The 22,684-nt window shown below is 43.6% G+C and overlaps 1 protein-coding gene across 1 annotated transcript; it reads right to left on the bottom strand.

The window, feature by feature from the left end:
- Positions 1–2,184: 2,184 nt before the first annotated feature.
- LOC311147351 (transmembrane protein 240-like) lies at positions 2,185–20,238 on the bottom strand (the record flags this gene model as incomplete). Its single annotated transcript, XM_084184037.1, has 4 exons — positions 2,185–2,339; positions 6,728–6,936; positions 19,717–19,823; positions 20,182–20,238. 4 exons carry the CDS (start codon positions 20,236–20,238, stop codon positions 2,185–2,187), a joined length of 528 nt encoding a protein of 175 aa, XP_084040163.1.
- Between the last annotated feature and the right edge of the window lie 2,446 nt (positions 20,239–22,684).

The following is a 22,684-nucleotide window of genomic DNA, read 5'->3' as shown; positions in this document are numbered from 1 at the left end:
CTGGGACACTCAAATTAGTATGATATGTTACATTTGGTATGGTTACATAAGACAGATGCAACTGCTTAGCATAGCTAACCCTAACCTTAACCCTTTAAGCTAACCCTTTAACCTAACTCCTAAACTTAACGCGTAGCTAACGTTCGCCACCTAGCCAGAATTCTTAACATATCGTACGTTTTGAAAATGTGTAACATATTGTACGTTTTGCAAATTGGTACCACATTGTACATTTAGCAAATTCGGACATATAATATGAATTGTAATTCGTAACATATCATACAAAATGAGTGATGAACATCCACAAATTAATACATAGCATATGAAACATAACATCATACTAAATGAAGTGTCTCCGATTTACATACAGAATAATACAAAATGCTCCTAGACCAGGTTGAACCACAGAGGAAATAAAAGCTACAGATTGAACCTCAACTTGCAAAGTATTTACATTCATCAACATCGAACTGATAATTTGGTAGACCATGATGTCCCTAATACCTGCATATAAAATAAAGATAGGATGAGAGGATTGACCACCGACTGATTACAAATCTAATGCATATACACATTTCAATGTGTAACAGTTAAATAGTATGTAACAATGTGTAACTACACTGTAATTACACTGTACCTGCCTATGTAACCACAACGTTTAAATACCTAGATATTATGGATGCTTATGGGAAAGTGGGGCTGATCTTTTAGTAAAATTATGGACAAAATTGTCATTATTCCTAGATTGTGGATAAAGGGATAGTGCGATATTTTGGCAATCAATACCTTTTTTTACTAACCCATGAATTGCTAGCTGTTTCTGGAGCATGCTAACTAGTTTCTGGAGCATGCTAGCTGTTCCTGTAGATGTCCAGTCATTGCGCTAACACTAGTTAGCAATGGCTCCAGAAACTACCTTCAACTTCCTTCAAACTGCACAGAGACATATTTTGCACAGATTAATTAAACCACAATTAGGACTACTGCATGTGGATGGCATATACTCAAAACTTAAATTGCCCTGAACAGTTGATTTACATTCCATATTTCCTGTTTAAAAAAATAACCCTTCACAAATACAACCTCTAGGAATTCAGTTTTTTTCTCTCCATACATACACTGTTCAATGGTATGGCTACTGATGTTGAGGCAATGACACATTCAAACATCAGGGGTAACTGTTGTGCTTCAATGGCACTTTTAATAAAACAGACATTTTATCTTCACAACAGCAATGTCTGGACAGAGAGGGAGAGAGGGACTGGATAAGGGTTCCCGCTGCTTCTAGGCTGGTTGCTTCTGATAAGTATGAAGGAATTGGATATAGCAAATTGGGAAGTGCTATTAGACACAATATTGGGAAGACGAGGGAAGAACTGAACTGTCTCCATCTTATCTGGGCTGGCATCAATTCATTTTCTAACTTCTCATAAATAATAACACAGTGCAGAGAACCCTGACCACAAACGTATGCTCCCCTCCCCCTCTTGTATTTACAGGTAAAATTAATACATTCATTTAATTCACTAAGTAACAAAACTAATTAATCTGTGTTTTTAGCAGAAATCACACTGTTTACTTCTGGACGGCTGTCATCCTCCTCTTTCCTACCCTCCGTTTATCCTTCCATACAGTCCATCAGCTCTACTCGTAACACTTGACTCACCACACTCACGAACAAACCCACCCTGTGTTCCCACTTCCCCATATTTAGAAGTATTTACAGAAGCAGCAATCTAAACTTCCCATCATAAAATCTTGAAACCCACCCCTTTCCATTTACCTCCCTCCCACTTTAGAGAAATACCCTCCCCATAGAGAGAAAAAAACAACAACACAAAAATACCCCCCCCCCCCCCCCCCCCCCCTTCGCATCGTACCCTGTTCTAAAAGATCATGCCAAGTTTCAACAATGAACACAGAAAATGTCTCTATACAGAAAGCACCCTTAAAAATGGTTGTTTTTCCTTCCTCCCGCAATGGTGGACATAGACAAGATTTGAGTGGCGACTATCTTCTTCTTCTGCTTGAGTTTGGATTGGTTGGTGCTGACTTGTGTCAGGGTCATCGTAAGAAAGTCTCAGGCCAGGTGTGTTATGAACAGTCGGAGGGCAGTATTCCAGTGTCTCTGAGGCAGCAGTTGGCCTTGGGGCAGTTTGAGGGGCTGGAGGGGGGATTCTTGTTTCAGAGGTGGCGTGGGCTGGGGTGGCCATTATGGTAGAGCTTCTGCTTGATGTGGACCATGTTGCCACTGGAGTCCTCCAGCTGTCTGAGCTGGGAGCGTCGACGCAGGTCTCGAAGGTTGCAGAATGAGGGGAGCCATGACCAGGAAGGGGTGTCTTGGGGACAAGAGGAGAGAGGGAGGTTGTTAGAGGGGTGAAGAAACTATTAGAACATTTATCTCAATGGGGTTAATAAGAGGACGGGAGTGAATTTGGTTAGGTTTATTAGATGCCCAAGATGCCCCAAATGTCATTGATGCTCCCACCAACCCAATGCTTGGTAGTACAATAGTCCAATCCTAGAAACACATTTGTTGCCCACACATTCATCTGCCAAACATAGAATCTTACCCATACTGTATGTGGTGCACTATATATACAAAAGTATGTGGACATCCCTTCAAATTAGTGGATTCTGCTATTTCAGCCACACCCGTTGCTGACAGGTGTATAAAATCGAGCACACAGCCATGCAATCTCCATAGACAAACATTGGCAGTAGAATGGCCTTACTGAAGAGTTCAGTGACTTTCAACGTGGCACCATCATACAGTAGGATGCCACCTTTCCAACAAGTCAGTTTGTCAAATGTTTGCCCTGCTAGAGCTGTCCCGGTCAACTGTAAGTGCTGTTATTGTGAAGTGGAAACATCTAGGAGCAACAACGGCTCAGCTGCGAAGTGGTAGGCAACACAAGCTCACAGAACTGGACCGCCCAGTGCTGAAGCGCGTAGTGCGTAAAAATCGTCTGTCCTCGGTTGCAACACTCACTACCGAGTTCCAAACTGCCTCTGGAAGCAACATCCGCAAAATAACTATTTGTCAGGAGCTTCATGAAATTGGTTTCCATGGTCGAGTAGCAGCACACAAGCCTAAGATCACCTCAACCCCATCGAACACCTTTAGGATGAATTGGAATCCAGACTGCAAGCCAGGCCTAATCGCCCAACATCGGTGGCCGACCTTACTAATGCTCTTGTGGCTGAATGGAAGCAAGTCCCTGCAGCAATGTTCCAACATCTAGTAGAAAGCCTTCCCAGAAGAGTGGAGGCTGTTATAGCAGCAAAGGGGGACCAACTCCATATTAATGGCCATGGTTTTGGAATGAGATGTTCGACAAGCAGGTGTCCACATACTCTTTCTCATGTAGTGTATGTACGTTTCAGTTTCTATATCCTGCTATACATTAATAATAGCGACTTATTTATTTAGGATTTCTTTCCCCAAGCATATGAGTGTGAGGTAAAATTTGTGCAGGTATTTGTCCCTGTCAGACTTAGATGGTGAGGCCCTCTGAGATGGGAGAGAAACAGGAGGGAGAGCCCCAGACAGCACTAGCAAATGTCCACGCAAAAGGTTGGGGGGAAGGGGAGTGGCTGGAAGAAGGGAGGGAGGAGTCAGTTATTTATAAATGTGAATGGGTATGCAATCCACAAGGGCTGTTCTGAAGGGTATCCAAAGGAAAAGAGAGAATGAGACAGGTCCTTCTCATTTCAATAAAAGGATGGAGATGGAGTCAGGAGAAAATTAAAATGGTAATGTATTGCGGAAAGTGGGGTGAGGGCAGAAATGTAAAGGTCTTTCTATGGAGGGAGGAGAGGGGGCGATGGTTTTGCCAAGTCATCATTTTCCCCTTTTGTTATCATATTTTGTTACCCTATTTTGCTAAATCAAATGTCTTTCCACCGATGACACTGGTGCCAAAGAATATGAATCAGTTATTCATGGAAAATAGACAATAAGAAAGGAATCATCACTTTCCAAAAGGATGCTATATAAAGAAAATGGATAGAAATGGGGGATTCAATAACTGAATGGAGAGCAGGAGAGGCAGGGTATATAGATGGAATTAGAAAAAGCAAACGGAATCAATGTGCACCTCTGTGGTGTGTGTGTTTGTGTGTCTGTGGTGTGTGTGTTTGTGTGGTGTGTGTGTTTCTCCCTCGCCCGCCATTCCAGCTGCTCTCTTTCACTCTATTTATAGCTCCCGGGGAGAGAGAGAGAGAGCAAGTGTGTGTGTGTGTGTGTTAGAGAGAGAGAGTGTGTATGTGGGGGTGGGGAAGTGACAGTATCTGCCCCACCTCCTTCCTTCCCGCTCCGTCAGCCTTACCTTCACTCCCCATCTCAGGGAGGCTAAACGAGTCTGACCCGCCATCAACGTCACAGCCAAACACTGGTGAAGGGGCATTCCCTCCATGGACAAGGATTCCAGCACAAAGTAAAGCCTAGAGCCACCCCTCTATACCTCGAGGGAATCATTTGAATGTAAAATCTGGGTATATTTTGTATGTTGATGTTATGCACAGAATATCAAATTGGTTGATTCTTGCTGCAAAGCTAAAGCAGTTGTTTCTTGCCTAATACTACTAGAATCACAATCTAAGACTGGCAATATTTGTATGCTTCAAACTTCCAAATTCTCTTATCATCAAGAAAAATACGACATGCATCAAAATAATATGGCATCTCTACTTTTAATTTAGTATATTCAGGACATTTTTTTTTTTTTTTTTTTTTTGTCATTTAGCAGACACTCTTATCCAGAGCGACTTACAGTTAGTGAATACATTTTTTTTTTTATACTGGCCCCCCGTGGGAATCGAACCCACAACCCTGGCGTTGCAAACGCCATGCTCTATCAACTGAGCTACATCCCTGCCGGCCATTCCCTCCCCTACCCTGGACGACGCTGGGCCAATTGTGCGCTGCCCATGAGTCTCCCGGTCGCGGCCGGCTGCGACAGAGCCTGGATTCGAACCAGGATCTCTAGTGGCACAGTTAGCACTGCGATGCAGTGCCTTAGACCACTGCGCCACTCACTTTTAGTACCCCATCTTTGTGTAGTGGTTTCATATTAATCAAAGGTAATTAATTGGCAATCTCTTTCATTTACACTCACTAGACATTTTGCCCCTCTATTTTCTGACCATAACAGCAGTCATCCAGGTCACATCACCTACATTAACATTGTCTTATATCTAAATGATCCAGGCCAGCTACAAAATATAGGCCTGTTTTGACATTGAGAGCTGCACAAGATAAAGCTTAGCTGACGTAATTGGAATATTCCAACACTTATATAAGAACACTGGACAAATGATTGAATCAGGAGAAAGAGTATGGACAAGTCCTCTAATATGTTTACATTGGCATAGCCTCGCACCCAGTGAGGTCTGGCTTGCTAATATAACATTGGCATGACTTGAGACATTGTATATCTTTGTGGTGTGCAGACAAGTGCCCTCTGTGTTACGGGTAGGGAATTTTGTCTCAGTGAATCAGTATGTACTAAACACATGACATCTGAGGGCAGCAATATTTCCACAGCAATATTCATATTACAGTTTCACTATGCTTGTACTTTATACACAACTACCCCCCCCCCAATGGAAACAAAGTAAGCTTTTTCCAATTTCCTTCTCCTACTAATTACCTGCATAATGTCTTAATTCCAATCCATGACCATGTCACGCCCTGACCTATAGAACTCTAGTTTGTTGAGTCAGGGTGTGGAAATCTATGTTAGATATTTCTATGTTTAAGTTCTAGTTTTCTATTTCTATTTCTATGTCTGGCCAGGTATGATTCCCCAATCAGAGGCAGCTGTCGCTCATTGTCTCTGATTGGGGATCATACTTAGGTAGCCCATTGCCTACTGTGTATTGTGGGATCTTGTGTGTGTGTGTGCGCGTGTGTGTGTGTGTGTGTGTGTGTGTGTGTGTGTGTGTGTGTGTGTGTGTGTGTGTGTGTGTGTGTGTGTGTGTGTGTGTGTGTGTGTGTGTGGGTGTGGGTGTGGGTGTGGGTGTGGGTGTGGGTGTGGGTGTGGGTGGGTGTATATATTGTGGGATCTTGTGTGTGTGTATTGTGGGATCTTGTGTGTGTGTGTGTGTGTAACCCTTTGGACTTCACGTTACGTTGTTTCGGTTTGTATGTTTATTGGGTGAATAAACATGTACGCTTTTCACGCTGCACCTTGGTCCGACCCGTCTCTCAACGTTCGTGACAGACCACAACACACTGCATACACTACTGTACATAAAATATCCTGTGTGACAATTAATTTAGCCTGGAACACACTTTTCCTTTTTCCCCTATTAAATTATTTATTTGAAAAAACAACTTAGCCCTTATGTCCTCAAGTTCTGTAAAGTTTCCCATAACCATCACTTATAGCCAGGTGGGTTGGGCTATCCACCCACCCAAGGATGCCTGGTTTCAATTGGTTTCAATGAATGGTACAGTGGTCAATTCTGGGCATTCGCACACCCATGTCACATCCCCAATAAAATATGTAGGAGAAACACTGATCAACCTCATGTAATGTAGCAGTCAAAATATTAACAGGAACACCACTTCACTCACCATCTCTCTTTTCACGGAGGTGGGAATCAACAAAATACTTCTGTCATCAGATTATTGAAAACATTTCTGCTCATTCTGCTGCACATTTGTCAGGCCATGTCAAACTTTTCCCAGTCAAACGGACCAAGTCTCTGGTTAACTCACCATAGTAGCGGCTGGCCCTCCATGCCCTGACAGCACAGTGCAGCACTCCATCCAGCCACAGCAGGAGCCAGCTGATACAGAAGCCCAGCAGCAGCCCCAGCATCAGGTCCATCTCCTGCTTGGTCACGCTGTCACTCACAAAGTAGTTCTCCGACGAGTCCACCAGAGAATGGTCCCCATCGTACGGGATCACATAGTGGACATGATGCCTGGAAGAGACCAAGCCGGAGGTTAGAAGGTGTTAGTGATGGAGGGAAGGACAAGGAAAATATGATGGGGCAAGGAAGGTGAAATTAGGGGGGTAGGTGATGAAATCGGGTAAATAGCAGAAATTCTCATTACTGATTTGGTACAAATTGGGAAATACAAAGGCACAGAATACATGCTGGTGAATAAAGATTAATTAATTTCTAGAAACATACTCAAATATCAGTGGCAACAGCTGCGATATGAAAATAAATGTGTCTCATTCCTGTTTCCAATTCCAATTCCAAAGAAACACCAGAGTATTATCAAAGCCTAACATAACGGCATACCTAACATGCCTCTCAAAGGTAGCCTACATCTCATACAATGAGAACCTGAGGTTCACAAGCAGTGATCTGACAAGCTAGCAATCGCTGGTGCCAAATTCAATTACTGTGGATGTGTCCTCAGGCCTGATCCTCAACACGGGGGCCCCTCAGGGTGCCTGCTTAGACCCTCCTGTACTCCATGTTCACCCACGACTGCGTGGCCAAGCACGACTCCAACACCATCATTAAGTGTGCTGACGAAACAACAGTGGTAGGCCTGATCACCGACAACGATGAGACAGCCTATAGGGAGGAGGTCAGAGTTGTGCCAGGACAACAACCTCTCCCTCAACGTGAGCAAGACAAAGGAGCTGATCGTGGACTACAGAAAAAGGAGGGCCGAACACGCCCCCATTCACATTGACAGGGCTGTAGTGGAGCGCGTCGAGAATTTCAAGTTCCTTGGTGTCCACATCACCGACAAACTATCATGGTCCATACACACCAAGACAGTCGTGAACAGGGCACGACAACGCCTTTTCCCCCTCAGGAGACTGAAAAGATTTGGCATGGGTCCCCAGATCCTCAAAAAGTTCTACAGCTGCACCATCGAGAGCGTCCTGACAGGTTGCATCACCGCCTGGTATGGCAACTGCTCGGCATCCGACCGTAAGGCGCCAAAAAGGGTAGTGTGTACGGCCCAGTACATCACTGGGGCCAACCTTCCTGCCATCCAGGACCTACAGTTGAAGTCGGAAGTTTACATACACCTTAGCCAAATACATTTAAACTCAGTTTTTCACAATTCCTGACATTTAATCCTAGTAGAAATTCCCTGTTTTAGGTCAGTTAGGATCACCACTTTATTTTAAGAATGTGAAATGTCAGAATAATAGTAGAGAGAAGGATTTATTTCAGCTTTTATTTATTTCATTACATTCCCAGTGGGTCAGAAGTTTACATGCGAAAGTATTCACCCCCCTTGGCAGTTTTCCTATTTTGTTGCCTTACAACCTGGAAGTAAAATTGATTTTTGGGGGTTTTGTATGATTTGATTTACACAACATGCCTACCACTTTGAAGATGCAAAATATGTTTTCTTGTGAAACAAACAAGAAATAAGACAAAAAAGACATAACACTTGAGCGTGCATAACTATTCACCCCCCCCCCCCCCCCCCCCAAAGTGAATACTTTGTAGAGCGACCTTTTGCAACAATTACAGCTGCATTTCTCTTGGGGTATGTCTCTATAAGCTTGGCACATCTAGCCATTGGGATTTTTGCCCATTCTTGAAGGCAAAAAACTGCTCCAGCTCCTTCAAGTTGGATGGGTTCCGCTGGTGTACAGCAATCTTTAAATTATACCACAGATTCTCAATTGGATTGAGGTCTGGGCTTTGACTAGGCCATTCCAAGACATTTAAATGTTTCCCCTTAAACCACTCGATTGTTGCTTTAGCAGTATGCTTAGTGTCATTGTCCTGCTGGAAGGTGAACCTCCGTCCCAGTCTCAAATCTCTGGAAGACTGAAACAGCTTTCCCTCAAGAATTTCCCTGTATTTAGCGCCATCCATCATTCCTTCAATTCTAACAGGTTTCCCAGTCCCTGCCGTTGAAAAACATCCCCACAGCATGATGCTGCCACCACCATGCTTCACTGTGGAGATGGTGTTCTCGAGGTGATGAAAGGTGTTGGGTTTGCGCCAGACATAGTGTTTTCCTTGATAGCCAAAAAGCTCAATTTTAGACTTATTTGACCAGATTACCTTCTTCCATATGTTTGGGGAGTCTCCCACATGCCTTTTGGCGAACACTAAATGTGTTTGCTTATTTTTTTCTTTAAGCGATGGCTTTTTTTCTGGCCACTCTTCCGTAAAGCCCAGCTCTGTGGAGTGTACGGCTTAAAGTGGTCCTATGGACAGATACTCCAATCTCCACTGTGGAGCTTTGCAGCTCCTTCAAGGTTATCTTTGGTCTCTTTGTTGCCTCTGATTAATGCCCTCCTTGCCTGGTCCGTGAGTTTTAGTGGGCGGCCCTCTCTTGGCAGGTTTGTTGTGGTGCCATATTCTTTCCATTTTTTTATAATGGAGTTAATGGTGCTCCGTGGGATGTTCAAAGTTTTTCTGATATTTTTTTATAACCCAACCCTGATCTGTACTTCTCCACAACTTTCTCCCTGACCTGTTTGGAGAGCTCCTTGGTCTTCATGGTGCCGCTTGCTTGGTGGTGCCCCTTGCTTGGTGGTGCCCCTTGCTTAGTGGTGTTGCAGACTCTGGGGCCTTTCAGAACAGGTGTATATACTGAGATCATGTGACAGATCATGTGACACTTAGATTGCACACAGGTGGACTTTATTTAACTAATTATGTGACTTCTGAAGGTAATTGGTTGCACCAGATCTTATTTAGGGGCTTCAGAGCAAAGGGGGTTAATACATATGCACGCACCAATTTTACCTTATTTATTTTTTAGAATTTTTTGAAACAAGTAATTTTTTATTACTATTTTGTGTATGGCCATTACATGAAATCCAAATAAAAATCCATTTAAATTACAGGTTGTAATGCAACAAAATAGGAACAACGCCAAGGGGGATGAATACTTTTGCAAGGCACTCAATTACTCAATTAGTATTTGGTAGCATTGCCTTTAAATTGTTTAACTTGGGTCAAACGTTTTGGGTAGCCTTCCACAAGCTTCCCACAATAAGTTGGGTGAATTTTGGCCCATTCCTCCTGACAGAGCTGGTGTAACTGAGTCAGGTTTGTAGGTCTCCTTGCTCGCACACGCTTTTTCAGTTCTGCCCACAAATGTTCGATAGGCTTGAGGTCAGGGCTTTGTGATGGCCACTCGAATACCTTGACTTTGTTGTCCTTAAGCCATTTTGCCACAACTTTGGAAGTATGCTTGGGGTCATTGTCCATTTGGAAGACCCATTTGCTACCAAGCTTTAACTTCCTGACTGATGTCTTGAGGTGTTACTTCAATATATCCACCTAATTTTCCTTTCTCGTGATGCCATCTATTTTGTGAAGTGCACCAGTCCCTCCTGCAGCAAAGCACCCCCACAGCATGATGCTGCCACCCCCGTGCTTCACGGTTGGGATGGTGTTCTTTGGCTTGCAAGCCACCCCTCTTTTTCCTCCAAACATAACGATGGTCATTATGGCCAAACAGTTCTATTTTTTTTAATCAGACCAGAGGACATTTCTCCAAAAAGTACGATCTTTATCCCCATGTGCAGTTGCAAACCATAGTCTGGCTTTTTTATGGCGGTTTTGGAGCAGTGGCTTCTTCCTTGCTGAGCGGCCTTTCAGGTTATGTCGATATAGGACTCGTTTTACTGTGGATATACAGTGAGGGAAAAAAGTATTTGATCCCCTGCTGATTTTGTACATTTACCCACTGACAAAGAAATTATCAGTCTATAATTTTAATGGAAGGTTTATTTGAACATTGAGAGACAGAATAACAACAACAAAATCCAGAAAAACGCATGTCAAAAATGTTATAAATTGATTTGCATTTTAATGAGGGAAATAAGTATTTGACCCCCTCTCAATCAGAAAGATTTCTGGTTCCCAGGTGTCTTTTATACAGGTAACGAGCTGAGATTAGGAGAACACTCTTAAAGGGAGTGCTCCTAATCTCAGCTTGTTAGCTGTATAAAAGACACCTGTCCACAGAAGCAATCAATCAATCAGATTCCAAACTCTCCACCATGGCCAAGACCAAAGAGCTCTCCAAGGATGTCAGGGACTAGATTGTAGACCTACACAAGGCTGGAATGGGCTACAAGACCATCGCCAAGCAGCTTGGTGAGAAGGTGACAACAGTTGGTGCGATTATTCGCAAATGGAAGAAACACAAAATAACTGTCAATCTCCCTCGGCCTGGGGCTCCATGCAAGATCTCACCTCGTGGAATTGCAATGATCATGAGAACGGTGAGGAATCAGCCCAGAACTACACGGGAGGATCTTGTCAATGATCTCAAGGCAGCTGGGACCATAGTCACCAAGAAAACAATTGGTAACACACTACGCCGTGAAGGACTGAAATCCTGCAGCGCCCGCAAGGTCCCCCTGCTCAAGAAAGCACATATACAGGGCCGTCTGAAGTTTGCCAATGAACATCTGAATGATTCAGAGGAGAACTGGGTGAAAGTGTTGTGGTCAGATGAGACCAAAATCGATTTATTTGGCATCAACTCAACTCGCGTTTGGAGGAGGAGGAATGCTGCCTATGACCCCAAGAACACCATCCCCACCGTCAAACATGGAGGTGGAAACATTATGCTTTGGGGGTGTTTTTCTGCTAAGGGGACAGGACAACTTCACCGCATCAAAGAGACGATGGACGGGGCCATGTACCGTCAAATCTTGGGTGAGAACCTCCTTCCCTCAGCCAGGGCATTGAAAATGGGTCGTGGATGGGTATTCCAGCATGACAATGACCCAAAACACACGGCCAAGGCAACAAAGGAGTGGCTCAAGAAGAAGCACATTAAGGTCCTGGAGTGGCCTAGCCAGTCTCCAGACCTTAATCCCATAGAAAATCTGTGGAGGGAGCTGAAGGTTCGAGTTGCCAAACGTCAGGCTCGAAACCTTAATGACGTGGAGAAGATCTGCAAAGAGGAGTGGGACAAAATCCCTCCTGAGATGTGTGCAAACCTGGTGGCCAACTACAAGAAATGTCTGACCTCTGTGATTACCAACAAGGGATTTTCCACCAAGTACTCAGTCATGTTTTGCAGAGGGGTCAAATAATAATTTTCTCATTAAAATGCAAATCAATTTATAACATTTTTGACATGCGTTTTTCTGGATTTTTTGTTGTTATTCTGTCTCTCACTGTTCAAATAAACCTACCATTAAAATTATAGACTGATCATTTCTTTGTCAGTGGGCCAACGTACAAAATCAGCAGGGGATCAAATACTTTTTTCCCTCACTGTAGATACTTTTGTACCTGTTTCCTCCAGCATCTTCACAAGGTCCTGTGCTGTTGTTCTGGGATTGATTTGCACTTTTCGCACCAAAGTACGTTCATCACCTGAGCGGTATGACGGCTGCGTGGTCCCATGGAGTTTATACTTGCGTACTATTGTTTGTACAGATGAACGTGGTACCTTCAAGCGTTTGGAAATTGCTCCCAAGGATGAACCAGACATGTGGAGGTCTACAATTTTTTTTCTGAGGTCTTGGCTGATTTCTTTTGATTTTCCCATGATGTCAAGCAAAGAGGCACTGAGTTTGAAGGTAGGCCTTGAAATACATCCACAGGTACACCGCCAATTGACTCAAATAATGTCAATTAGCCTATCAGAAGCTTCTAAAGCCATGACATAATTTTCTGGAATTTTCCAAGCTGTTTAAAGGCACAGTCAACTTAGTGTATGTAAACTTCTGACCCACTGGAATTGTGATACAGTGAATTATAAGTGAAATAATCTGTCTGTAAACAATTTTTGGAAAAATTACTTGTGTCATGCACAAAGTAGATGTCCTAACCGACTTGCCAAAACTATAGTTTGTTAACAAGAAATTTGTGGAGTGGTTGAAAAACGAATAACCAACCTAAGTGTATGTAAACTTCCGACCTCAACTGTATATACTAGGCGGTGTCAGAGGAAGGCCAAAAAAATTGTCAAAGACTCCAGTCACCCAAGTCATAGACTGTTCTCTCTGCTACCGCACAGCAAACGGTACCGGAGCGCTAAGTCTAGGTCCAAAAGGCTCCTTAACAGCTTCTACCCCCAAGCCATAAGACTGCTGAACAATTAGTCAAATGGCCACCCGGACTATTTGCATCCCCCCCCCCCCTTTTTATTTATTTATTTTTACTTCACCTTTATTTAACCAGGTAAGCCAGTTGAGAACAAGTTCTCATTTACAACTGCGACCTGGCCAAGATAAAGCAAAGCAGTGCGATAAAAACAACAACACAGAGTTACATATGGGGTAAAACAAAACAAAGTCAAAAATACAACAGAAAATATATATACAGTGTGTGCAAATGTAGCAAGTTATGGAGGTAAGGCAATAAATAGGCTATAGTGCAAAATAATTACAATTTAGTATTAACACTGGAGTGATAGATGTGCAAGAGATGATGTGCAAATAGAGATACTGGGGTGCAAATGAGCAAAATAAATAACAATATAGGGATGAGGTAGTTGGGCGGGCTAATTTCAGATGGGCTGTGTACATGTGCAGTGATCGGTAAGGTGCTCTGACAACTGATGCTTAAAGTTAGTGAGGGAGATAAGTGTCTCCAGCTTCAGAGATTTTTGCAATTTGTTCCAGTCATTGGCAGCAGAGAACTGGAAGGAATGGCGGCCAAAGGAGGTGTTGGCTTTGGGGATGACCAGTGAGATATACCTGCTGGAGCGCATACTACGGGTGGGTGTTGCTATGGTGACCAATGAGCTAAGATAAGGCGGGGATTTGCCTAGCAGTGATTTATAGATGGCCTGGAGCCAGTGGGTTTGGCGACGAATATGTAGTGAGGACCAGCCAACAAGAGCGTACAGGTCACAGTGGTGGGTGGTATATGGGGCTTTGGAGACAAAACGGAAGGCACTGTGATAGACTACATCCAATTTGCTGAGTAGAGTGTTGGAGGCTATTTTGTAAATGACATCGCCGAAGTCAAGGATCGGTAGGATAGTCAGTTTTACGAGGGCATGTTTGGCAGCATGAGTGAAGGAGGCTTTGTTGCGAAATAGGAAACCGATTATAGATTTAACTTTGGATTGGAGATTCTTAATGTGAGTCTGGAAGGAGAGTTTACAGTCTAACCAGACACCTAGGTATTTGTAGTTGTCCACATACTCTAGGTCAGACCCTTCGAGAGTAGTGATTCTAGTCGGGTGGGTGGGTGCCAGCAGCGTTCGATTGAAGAGCATGCATTTAGTTTTACTAGTGTTTAAGAGCAATTGGAGGCTACTGAAGGAGTGTTGTATGGCATTGAAGCTCGTTTGGAGGTTTGTTAACACAGTGTCCAATGAAGGGCCAGATGTATACAAAATGGTGTCGTCTGCGTAGAGGTGGATCTGAGAGTCACCAGCAGCAAGAGCGACATCATTGATATACACGGAGAAAAGAGTCGGCCCAAGAATTGAACCCTGTGGCACCCCCATAGAGACTGCCATAGGTCCAGACAACAGGCCCTCCGATTTGACACATTGAACTCTATCTGAGAAGTAGTTGGTGAACCAGGCGAGGCAGTCATTTGAGAAACCAAGCTATTTAGTCTGCCAATAAGAATGCGGTGGTTGACAGAGTCGAAAGCCTTGGCCAGGTCGATGAAGACGGCTGCACAGTACTGTCTATTATCGATCGCGGTTATAATATTGTTTAGGACCTTGAGCGTGGCTGAAGTGTACCCATGACCAGCTCGGAAACCAGATTGCATAGCGGAGAAGGTACGGTGGGATTCGAAATGGTCGGTGATCTGTTTGTTAACTTGGCTTTCAAAAACTTTCGAAAGGCAGGGCAGGATGGATATAGGTCTGTAACAGTTTGGATCTAGAGTGTCACCCCCTTTGAAGAGGGGGATGACCGCGGCAGCTTTCCAATCTCTGGGGATCTCAGACGTTACGAAAGAGAGGTTGAACAGGCTAGTAATAGGGGTTGCGACAATTTCGGCGGCTAGTTTTAGAAAGAAAGGGCCCAGATTGTCTAGCCCAGATGATTTGTAGGGGTCCAGATTTTGCAGCTCTTTCAGAACATCAGCTGTCTGGATTTGTGTGAAGGAGAAGCGGGGGGGGCATGGGCAAGTTGCAGCGGAGAGTGCAGAGCTGGTGGCCGGGGTAGTGGTAGCCAGGTGGAAAGCATGGCCAGCCGTAGCAAAATACTTGTTGAAATTCTCGATTATTGTAGATTTGTCGGTGGTGATAGTGTTTCCTAGCCTCAGTGCAGTGGGCAGCTGGGAGGAAGTGCTCTTATTCTCCATGGACTTTACAGTGTCCCAAAACTTTTTGGAGTTAGTGCTACAGGATGCAAATTTCTGTTTGAGAAAGTTAGCCTTTGCTTTCCTAACTGCTTGTGTATATTGGTTCCTAACTTCCCTGAAAAGTTGCATATCGCGGGGGCTATTTGATGCTAATGCAGTACGCCACAGGATGTTTTTGTGCTGGTCAAGGGCAGTCAAGTCTGAGGAGAACCAGGGGCTATATCTGTTCTTAGTTCTGTATTTTTTGAATGGGGCATGTTTATTTAAGATTGAGAGGAAATTACTTTTAAAGAACAACCAGGCATCCTCTACTGAAGGAATGAGATCTATATCCATCCAGGATACCCGGGCCAGGTCAATTAGAAAGGCCTGCTCGCTGAAGTGTTTTAGGGAGCGTTTCACAGTGATGAGGGGTGGTCGTTTGACCGCGGACCCGTTACGGACGCAGGCAATAAGGCAGTGATCGCTGAGATCCTGGTTGAAGACAGCGGAGGTGTATTTAGAGGGTAAGTTAGTCAGGATGATATCTATGAGGGTACCCATGTTTACGGATTTAGGGTTTGTACCTGGTAGGTTCGTTGATAATTTGTGTGAGATTGAGGGCATCTAGTTTAGATTGTAGGATGGCCGGGGTGTTAAGCATATCCCAATTTAGGTCACCAAGCAGTACGAACTCTGAGGATAGATGGGGGGAATCAATTCACATATGGTGTCCAGGGCACAGCTGGGTCTGTAGCAGGGGGTCAGGGGGGTCTGTAGCAAGCGGCAACAGTGAGAGACTTATTTCTGGAAAGGTGGATTTTTAGAAGTAGGAGCTCAAACTGTTTGGGCACAGACCTGGATAGTATGATAGAGCTCTACAGTAGATTGCAACTCCACCCCCTTTGGCAGTTCTATCTAGACGGAAAATGTTATAGTTGGGGGTGGAAATTTCAGAATTTTTGGTGGCCTTCCTAAGCCAGGATTCAGACACTGCTAGAACATCAGGGTTGGAGGAGTGTGCTAACGCAGTGAATAACTCAAACTTAGGAAGCTTCTGATATTTACGTGCAGAAAACCAAGGCTTTTACGGTTACAGAAGTCAACAAATGATAGCTCCTGGGGAGTAGGAGTGATACTGGGGGCTGCAGGGCCTGGGTTAGCCTCTACATCACCAGAGGAACAGAGGAGGAGTAGAATAAGGATATGACTAAAGGCTTTAAGAACTGGTCTTCTAGTGCGTTGGGTACAGAGAATAAAGGGGGCAGATTTCCGGGCGTTGTAGAAAAGATTCAGGGCATTATGTACAGAAAAGGATATGGAAGGATATGAGTACAGTTGAGGTAAACCTAAGCGTTGGGTAACAATGAAAGAGATAGCATCACTGGAGGCACCGATTGAGCCGGTCTCGGCGTGTATGGGGGGTGGAACAAAGGAACTATTTGAGGCAGTTTGAGAGGGACTTGGGGTTCTACAGTGAAATTGTATAATAAGAACTAACCCAAACAGCAATAGGCAAGGCATATTGACATGGGAGAGAGGCATAAAGCAATCACAGGTGTTATTAGAGAGAGCTAAGACAACAACTGGTAATAGCGATAAAGTTTGGGCTGAGGCTAAACAGAATAAACAGGACAGGGTACCGTGTAAAGGAACAGTCCAGCAGGCATCAGCTGTGCAGCTGAGTGATCATAAGGTCCAGTGAACAGCAATATGTGAGTCCGAGAGCAGTTCAAATTGGTGCTTCAGCACAGCTAGCAGGAAGCACAGTTGTAGTTTGCGTGTGCTAGCGGGCCGGGGCTAGCAGATGGATCTTCGTGGTCGTCGCAACGGGAAGCCTGTTGAAACCACATCAGACGATTTCATCGGCAAACCAGTCGTGTTGGATCGGCGGGGCTCAGTGTCAACACTAGGAGGTCCCGTCCGGTTGACAGAGAGGTAGATAGCCGGGAGATGGGCCTGAGGCTAGCTCAAGGCTAACTGGTGCTTGCTATGGGGCAATGGTAATTAGCCAACAACAGGTTGCAGCTAGCTGGTTGCAATGATCCGGCGCTAGGGTCCAGTGATTCCGGCAGAAAGTCCGATATGCTCTGGGTCGATAGCACGCTGTGCAGACTGGCCGACGAATTGTCCAGGCTAGAGCTAGAGCTGGCTGGTGGATAGTGTAGGCCACGGACAATGGTGAAGACGCTAACGGTGACTAATAGCAAGTAGCCATTCAGTTGCAGCTAGACTAGTTTCAGCTTAAGGTTCTTGATGAAAGTTATAAAGAAATAATAGAATCCTTTCCACGTTGGGTGAGGCGGGTTGCAGGAAAGTATATTTAGTTAAAGAATGAAAAGTAAAATTGAGAAATATATACAAAATAGACAAAAAAACAAGAAACTGGATATTTACACTAGGACACAGAATAAAACCACGACCGCACTGCTACGCCATCTTTGTTTTTACACTGCTGCTACTTGCTGTTTATTATCTATGCATAATCACTTTACCCCTACCTACATGTACAAATTACCTCAACTAACCTGTACTCCCACACATTGACTCGGTACCGGTACCCCCTGTATATAGCCTTGTTTTTTACTTTAGTTTATTTAGTAAATATTTTCTTAACTCAATTTTCTTAAAACTGCATTCATTGTTGGTTAAGTGCTTGTAAGTAATCATTTCACGGTAAGGTCTACACCTGTTGTATTCGGCGCATGTGACAAATACAATTTCATTTGATTTGATTAGGTGTGCATTATCGCAGAATGATGCCTCAACACCACATGCACTTAAGGTAGGCTCAGGAAGCATTCAAGCACATGGTGGCCTCATCTGTCTGTTCCATTAAATGTTTATGCTGAGAGGGTAAACATTGTACGTAAAATTAGTAGCTCTTATTTAAGATAATTTTCAGGTCAGTAGAAGACAAAGTGGGCTGCGTCCCAAATGACACCTTTTTCCTTACATAGTGCACTACTTTTGACCAGAGCCTGGATGCAGCCACTGTGTCACTCGCTTTCCTTTCACTTAATTCAAGGGATTCATGCAGCCCGAAAATCTGAGAGGGCACAAAGTATTTGAGGATGGCTGGGGGTTGATCCGGAGAGAGGCCCCCCATCCTGTAGTTGGAGAATATTGCATTTTTTAAACACCTGAAACAGCTTTTTCTGCAATCTAGAGCCATAATCATTATGCTTAATTCTATGTCAAAAATATGTCTATTTTTCTGCATATCTAATGGCCTAATCTATCCTCCTGACTGGTATTTTTTTTTTTTTTTTTATGAGAGGGAGTGAGAGAGAGGCCCTCCCCAAATTTTGGCCAAGATTATTTTATGATGACAATCCTGATCTTAGTGACACAACATTACCCATATCTCAGGTTGTTGAATTGTAGGCAGTCAAAATAACAGTATTCATACAGGGCCAAGACCTGCTACAATGTGACTGCGGTGATATCACATCAGTGGGACAACTCAGAGCAGATTTTCCTGTCCTCAGTGACTGAATTAGATCCAACCAAGAATAACCCAACACTTACAAAATGTTGCAATATGTATGTGTTCGGACTCAGGCCTCAACTTGCCTTTATCCAGGGCTTAATATCCTAATGAAGTCGATAGGTGTGTATCTATTGGATCAGAGGGCTCTTATTTTAAAACCTGGCACAACGCTGTTGACATACCCTTGGGCAAGGTACAGCACTTCACAAAAAATAAATAAAATAAAACTCTAAGACCAGGGGCCAATTTAGGTTTACAGTTCCTGTATGTGAGTCAGTCATATGAAACCTGTACCAATCTCACTGGCATTATTTAATGTTTTACAACACACTAATTCAAGTAGTAAGGAGCCTAGACCCCCAATCGAGAAAATCTGAGGCCACATATAACTTGTATAGGCCTAATCACAACAGCAATAGGAAACCTGGCCTAATCATCATTTCATTCCATTTTCAGCCTTCATAATATGGGTTATCAGTAATAGATCAATGTATATTTAGGATCATTCTCACAACTGGTTCAATATAGGTATAGGCTAGCCTTTATGTCCTCTCTCCAACAACATTTCCTCATATCTAAATATTGAAAATGCAAACCGCACTTGAACAGTCATTGTGGGCCGTCTTCGTTTAAAATGATTCCTTAGCCCATTCCTCATAATTCATAACATATTTATGGCTCACACACCTTCGTATGCAGTAAAAGCCAAATAACGGAATATATGCTTAAAAACACCGTCACAACCTAGGCATCGAAAAATAAGGCTCTCCTACGGTTAGACACACGCATACCTCGAATAAAAGCAGAGTCGACATCAATTAGGTACATTTTCAAGAGATTAGGCCTACGCATAGAGCATGTTTGGAGGCTTATTAAAACAAACAGTTCAGCAGGAGAAATCATTCGAGAGGCCTATTGAGCGAGTATGAGCCTATGATTAGACGGATAACATAGCAGCTCTCTTGACTCTTAAGGCTACGCTTTCATTTAAGATATTTGTATACATCCAAACGAATCACTGTATGATATATTAATTTTTTTACCTTCCACAGTTGCAATGACAGACGCGGTCTTCCCCTCGTAGATGCGGTAAAATGTAGTTGTGAAAGCGATCCAGTAGTGCGTTCATGTCCATTAAACAGGCTATCGCCTGCAAATAACCATTCGAGTCAACTCACATGACAAGCATCATTTCCAACACAGCACGGTTATATGACCTGTTATTAGGCTACAGTCCATATAAGAGAAAATAGAAAAATACATTTGGAAACCCACCTTGCAACCCTCGCTCTAAAATGTTCTTTAGATTGTTTATTTATGATAGCCAAGGTATGTATGTAGGCTACTTTCTCAAGTCATCATTATTTTCAGTGATATCAAATGTGATCTGTAGGCTATTTGTAATATATATAGCTACATTATTAGTTTATAGGCTCCATACATTAAAATAATTGCTGTAGGCGTTTAACACACACGATGGGGCGCATAATAAAAAGCAGATCTCTTACCATTACAACTGAAGCGCCAAGAATCATAAAAATCATGGTGGTTGTGATCACATGCATCAAAACTTCCAAACTCGCCGCCGTTCTCTAGCCTTCTCTACCTGTCCGGGGAGGATACGGTCATTGAGGCGCTCTTACTGCACCGGACACTCCGTCCCTTCAAACTTGCCAGATTGGAGCGCAATTAACCGGTGCAGGGGGGATGAGCTGGCCCGGTCTCCCTCTGTCCCCCTTTTGACACACGCACTCACGGTCTTCACAGTCTATGCTACTCCCCATCCAGTAATGCGTCGATTTGATGGCGCGGACCGGGTCGTGGACGGGTTTGCGTTCGGTGCCGCGGTTGCTGCGCCGGGAACGGCGAAATTAGGGTGCTGTTGGAGAGGGTGTCCTAGCCTGATTACTAATGCAATTATGTTATTTTCACTGCAGCCTACGTACCGATCTCGTTCAAAAAATCGTAGCAAACAGGAGAAAGGGTGAGCCGGTCGTCTCACGGGGATGTCCCTGGCTACTGCCCCCCTTCCTCCAAGACAGCAGTTTATTAGTTATCATAAATAAGATCCTCCTCCATCGATAGGAGCATGTAATTACTCCATTCAGATTTTTTTTAAATAATTGCGGTTGCGCGTTTTAGGCTACATCAGTCGTTGTCTTCTTACATGTAAATAGCTTGATAACATCGACGTCAAGCCGAATAGAGATGTAGATCCAGTCGGAACCGGAACAATCCTAGCCTCAGTCCAGTAAAGACCAGGCAATGGCAGCTGCATCAACGCCCGGGGCCAGACACTCATGATTATCCCACCTTGTCTTAGCCATCGAGTCAGAAGCATCCACCATCCCTTTGCGTGTGTGTGTGTGAAAGAGAGAGAGAGAGGGAGAGAGAGAGAGAGAGGGGAAAATTCTGTGTCACCCGATTGCATTTGTCTGTGAAACACCCAGAGCCATTCAAGCAAATCATTCCAAGAATATTCGCAATGGTTTAACCTCTATACCTTTTCACCCGCTTTACTGATCACCCTCTCCCCTTTGTCCTACCAGTCTCTCGCTCTCTAGTCTTTCCCAACTCGACGTTGCAGTTCATTTTCGGTTTCTGCGCCATTTCGCTTCGACGAATTCCTGAGTGCGGCCAATTTCTCATTGGCTGGCACTGTATGATACAACATTGGACTTTATACGCTTTTTGTATTAGCATTCACTAGAGTTATTGTTTTATTAGTTGAAGTCGATATGCATTGTGTAGCCTAATAGTAAAGCGTATTGTAGGTGGCAAGACAGTTGTCCCTCAAAATTAACTTTCATTCACTTCTTCCCAGATGCTCCATTCATTCCAGCCTGGTCACATAGACTAGACATAACATAGTAAAATGTAAATCTGGCACACTCAAATTAGTATGATATGTTAAGTTTGGTATGGGTACATAAGACAGAAGGTTACTTAAAAGCGACTGCCTTTAAAAAGCAACGAATCCCTTTGAAAATGGCCTATGTGGCATCGATATGAGTCAGAATTGACTACAAAGTGCAAATAGGATTATTTTTGGTAAAAAAGTAAGTATCTCGCCTAAACAGAGATTGGAACATCTATGCATCACAACAGGTAAAAAATGAAGGTTGGGTTTTGTTTGATGATGTCCATTTGTCCACTAACATGTGGGGGTGAACAGCTGCGGTGACTGCTCTCTATCCAATAGCATAGACAGTGAGACAGACCTGCCCAGCAGCTCCGACTGTTTACATAAGACAACACATCACACATTTTTGAACTTGAGAAATACTGCACCAAACACCTTAGTTAGATGTGAAATTGAACAACTAAAACATACTTAGCAAAAACATCAACATTAATTACAGATTTCTTGAATTATTTTAGATTCATTCTGGGGATTTTGAGGAAGTGAAATAGGCTTCCTCTACAGTGTCTCATGGGGGACAAACATCATTAACCAAACGCTGAATCGGTCAGGATACACACCTCCAAGACTGAAATCTCGTTTTTCTAATGAGCAACAGAAAAACACACGTGCCAATTGGCATGTTCAGTGGCTCTTCAAGGCAAAAAATGAAAAGGGTGGTTGGTCGGGGTGGATGGGTAGATGTATAACGCGAACATCTAGCAACACAAAGATTGCATGTTCGAATCTCATCACAAACCACGTTTCCACAGTTTTTATGCGAGCAAAGTCATACCGTATAAAAAAAATCACAACAACTGTGATGGAAACGTAGTTTCGGTACAATGGTGGGATCTTTTTGTGTTGGTAAAATTAATTATTCGACAAATGGTGGTGGAAACGCCTTTATGCGCAAATATTGATATAATAACCATCATATCGAAGTAAACTTGATGATATGGTCTGTGGTCCTCCCACTATGACTCGGGAAACCATTCCGTTTATTAGGCTATAGGGTGGTGAAAGTGCACTCTGATCTTGATGCTCCTTTTCAATAAATATCGAGGGTCTTATTCTGGTGACATGATGATCAATGCTTGACTGCCGTT

The sequence above is a fragment of the Coregonus lavaretus genome, assembly GCF_964263955.1.
Source record: "Coregonus lavaretus genome assembly, chromosome: 20".
NCBI lineage: Eukaryota > Metazoa > Chordata > Actinopteri > Salmoniformes > Salmonidae > Coregonus > Coregonus lavaretus.
The sequence above is the reverse complement of the archived record's forward strand: the minus strand, read 5'-3'. Positions and strand labels throughout refer to the sequence as shown.